This window comes from Micropterus dolomieu, unplaced genomic scaffold, assembly GCF_021292245.1.
Source record: "Micropterus dolomieu isolate WLL.071019.BEF.003 ecotype Adirondacks unplaced genomic scaffold, ASM2129224v1 contig_879, whole genome shotgun sequence".
In the NCBI taxonomy this organism is placed as follows: Eukaryota; Metazoa; Chordata; class Actinopteri; order Centrarchiformes; family Centrarchidae; genus Micropterus; species Micropterus dolomieu.
In genome coordinates, this window is record NW_025729869.1 from 2,567 (window position 1) to 6,628 (window position 4,062).

A 4,062-nucleotide genomic window follows, 5' to 3' on the forward strand; every position below is an offset into this window, starting at 1 on the left:
AAAAACCCCCCCCCCCCCCCCCCAAAGCACATCTGCTGAATAATAAACACATTCTGTTGAACACGAACACCTACTTGTCGGTGGTGACTAAGACGAGCAGCATGAGGCAGCAGGGAGTAAAGCTCAGGGGAATGGTGTAGGTCATGATTTGCAGCGCCACAGAAAATGTCAACAAAATCATGTCGTTGATCACCAAATGTATGTAGAGCACGTATCTGCAGGAGGGAAGAGCACAGTAGTTACGGGAAGGAGAGTCAAGAGATTTAATCATATTGAACTCTGCTCCTAAGTAAGTTCAAATCACAACATGGGGTAAGATAAATCAAATTATAAGACCAACTTTGGCCAGTTCAGCAGATATGAACATCACATCTCATCATATTTGCGGTCTGTCTGTCACCTGGAGTCTCTCTGGAAGACCTGGCTCTGAAAGTAGGTGTAGACAAAAGCTCCATTGATGCAGTTGATAATTAAGGCGAGACCAACGGTGATGGCTTGTTTTGAGAAAGCTTCACTGAAGCTGTCCAGACGTGTGGTCGAGTTCATACCTCGTCCCGCTTGGTGCCGAGAAACCAGAGCTCGGTTCAGGCAGTGCTGGAGGAACGATCTTCCAGTGTCTGTTATTGTTTAGTGAATCAAACCCCCTCTCAGATCAATTCCACAAATGAGTCAACAAACATAATGTAGATTTGGAATAACTTAAAATACATAATTTCTTCTGGACCAATGTCTTGCTTTTGCTCAAAATTAGTCAATCTAGATAAAGTGTGTAGATTTCTCATTTGACAATCTTAACATTTAGTAATACAAAGGAAATACAAAATACAAATGGATAAGATGAATAATACAAAAGAAATGACCCTTGGATTATTAAGCCACATAATAATATTCCACCCAGATATAGGCTACGTAAATCAACAATAAAAGTGAAATATAATTTTTTCAAATATGAATGTATAAATTGAATTTAAAGAGTCTTCTTTCATTATGTTTTATAATAACTTGCACAATCGAGGCAAAAACAAAGGATCCATATGCTAACTAGATTTCTGGACAAAACTTTATTTAAAATGTTCTGTCATATACTCTGCAACATTTCTCTTTTAATGTCCAAGCTATGTTATTGTCTGTCAGGACGAGTAGCTTCTCTCTTTTTTCCCTTCACACAGAAACAATAATATTGTAAAAGACAGCAAATAGCAAATCTAACAATGCCTGTTCAGTTTTAAATCTGGTGAGATCTCAGCTATTATTCTTCTGGCACTGCAGCTCTTTCTAACTTTTTAAGATAAACTTTTAAATGCAAAATTAAAGGGGAAACAAATCATACATACTTCCACAGCACACTGGTCCGGTTTATGTTGAGATATCAGGCTGAACAACTGCCACAAAGTAGTGAGAGGAACAGGAAGACATGCTGTTATATAGACATCCTCAGTGAGGTGAGATTATTTTTGGAGAGGCAGGGAGCTAGCTGAAGGGACTGAGGTAGGGAGATTGTTTGAGTGGTTGTAAAATAAACATCTAATCCATTATGACCCAACACAAGCAGCTGGTCATCTGGGACCATTGCTGTCATGAATGTAAAAATCTATTTGTCTTCATAGTTTGACTTTATCGCACTTTTTTCAAAGCATAGAGGAGTCACCATATGATGATGCATTAACAGGTGGACTACGAACCAGTCAGACGTGACCGCTGTAATAAGACTGAAAGACTAAATGTTGAGGCCTCCGGGAGAACAAACCAAAGAGAAGTTAAGCCAGTCGCACTCTGACCTCAAACCAAACAAATCAAACAACCGAGGTGAAGTTTACACAGCTGGGTTATACTGCTTAATGTACTGTACCGTGTTTTATTGGACTAATATTTTTTATTATCATCAGGTGTCTACAGTGGAACTCATTTGCAAAAACATTTGTCATTAACCCTTCACCAGTAATCTGGACAATATGAAGTCAACAGTGTCTCTTCACTGTTATTGTTAGCAAACTAGCAATAACTAATATGAGTCAACTGAAATTGTTTTTACCAAACAACCATATTACTAAACAAAAATACCCCGAAAAGCTAATTACGCCATCGTGTCCTTTTTGAGAAGAACGAAAGTGTAAAGGAACAACTGTTCGTAGCATTAGCTTGCATTCTTACAGACAGGTGAGCTCAGTGTCAGAGAAATGTCTGACAAGTTAATGAGCTGATTAAAAAATGAAGTTCATGATACGGTTTAAAGACAATCTTTAACATTGCTGTGGCTCCGCCATAAAACTGCATTTAATAGGCTGCAAGACATGCTAGAGTAACAGAATCTCAGGTGAGGGTAGCACATCACCTGAGTAGCTAGTAGTATAGGCTACAGCATAAGCAAACGGTTTGCAGAGTCAAGCTATTCATGTGTGTAAATGGAAGATAAATAAGAGTTATAGAGCAAGTGCACACATATTCAACTGTGCAAATTAGCCATCTGTACATGCATGCGCTCAATAAGGTGTTTTCTTAAGGAACAAACATAACTCATAGTTGGGGTCAGTGGTGTAGAGGTCCTCGAAGTGAAACATAAATTCAGTGAGGATTAGAAGTAGTAGTCTTCAAAAGAATATCTTTTTCAGATTCACTCAGGTTGATACAAGAACTGTTCATATGTAACAATGATCATTGTAATCTGTTTTTCTGATGCACCTATGAGCTTTAGCTATTTTTTTTCATTTTGATGTTTTATGCTGTTGTTTTTGTGTTCTGATCCTGAAGAAGTTTCCCAAAGTTTCACCTTAGCTGTAATTTTCATTTTCATAGTTGAAATGACAATTAAGTTAAACTTTTTACCTTTTGAGGCTGTTTAGAATAATTTGAAGATAACACATTCACTTTTAATAAGAGCAATGGCTAAAGTCACTGAATTTTAAATGTTTTTTTATTTCCTGCACCCTGAGCTACCTTTTGGGACACTGACAGTAAACAGTCACACAGTATTTTGGAGAATTTAGCAAAAGCTGGTTTACATTGTGCTACTGCAGTTCATAAACATGTACAATATGGAATGAAACTTTTATACATTCATTGAGACCGAAATTTAGCTTTTCCCCTTTTAAAGGTAACATTTGGGCCAAATGCATCAGACTATGTAGTCTGTGTTGCAGGTTTTAGCCCATTAAAAAAATCTTGCAACATATAGTGTTTTAAGGCCCTCCAGTGTAACACACGTTTGGACCTTCTGAGGGCTCCTACTATTAGGTGTTTTCTACAGAGCTGCAGCCTTTACAGAAGAAGTGCTGCCTGACTTGGCTGCTGAACTTCTTGTCTCTGACGCCGTAGATGAGCGAACTGAGCAGACGTGGAAGCACATTGGTCAACAGGAAGCCAGAGAAAAGGATCTTGGTGGTTTCAAGGGGCCAGGCTGTGATTAAAGTGACAGTGATGAAGGGAGAGATGAATGACAGCATGCAGAGGAAGAGCTGGACTCCGTGCAGCAGGATAGTGTTGCGGGCGTTTCTGGCCGAGGCCTGATTAGAACCAGAAACTGTCCGGGCCGTGCAGAGGACCTTCAGGTAGGTGATGATCACAGTCAGGAAGACGAAGGTAAACAAAAGGACCTGAGAGGAACACGTGAAGACATTTTAATCTGATACCTGACATGAGTAAAGACATTAAAACTGAAAACAAAAACAACCTGCTCACACAGGATACAGAAACGGCTGATATCAGGAAGAACGTCCATCACGTAACGATCACTGTTTCACCTGGACAGCTGCACTTTGTGCTCTGTGGTACGGTGTGTTGTACACGGAGGAATAGTGACAGAGGACACTCTTTGCAAAGACAGAGAGGGGCTGAGTGGCGAGGAGGATGATGACATCTGAGAGGCCCGGGATGAAGGAGACTAGCCAGATCAGTGCAATGAGAGCGTAGGCTCGCTGCACAGTACAGATCTGGACGTGATGAAGAGGTCGGCAAACAGCAATGTAACGCTCGAGTGCCATGCCAGCCAGGTTCAGAGGGCTGTTCCTGGATGAAGACAAATAAAAACACACCATATTTGATTTGTTTAATCTTTATATGCTCTTT

At 39.9% G+C, this 4,062-nt stretch overlaps 2 protein-coding genes across 2 annotated transcripts in view; both read right to left on the reverse strand.

Moving 5' to 3' along the window:
• Positions 1-546, reverse strand: part of LOC123964159 (odorant receptor 131-2-like) — a 3,008-nt gene extending 2,462 nt beyond the window's left edge. The window contains exons 1-2 of the mRNA XM_046041264.1: positions 401-546; positions 75-215 (exon numbers count right to left, since the gene is read on the reverse strand). Coding sequence (XP_045897220.1) covers positions 75-215; positions 401-546 — 287 coding nt within the window. The remainder of the gene's footprint in view (positions 1-74; positions 216-400) is intronic.
• A 2,645-nt stretch (positions 547-3,191) lies between these two features.
• On the reverse strand, positions 3,192-4,002 carry LOC123964158 (odorant receptor 131-2-like; the record flags this gene model as incomplete). Its single annotated transcript, XM_046041263.1, has 2 exons — positions 3,192-3,614; positions 3,738-4,002. Coding segments are annotated over 2 exons (652 nt in total), but the record flags the coding sequence as incomplete, so codon positions are not given.
• Between the last annotated feature and the right edge of the window lie 60 nt (positions 4,003-4,062).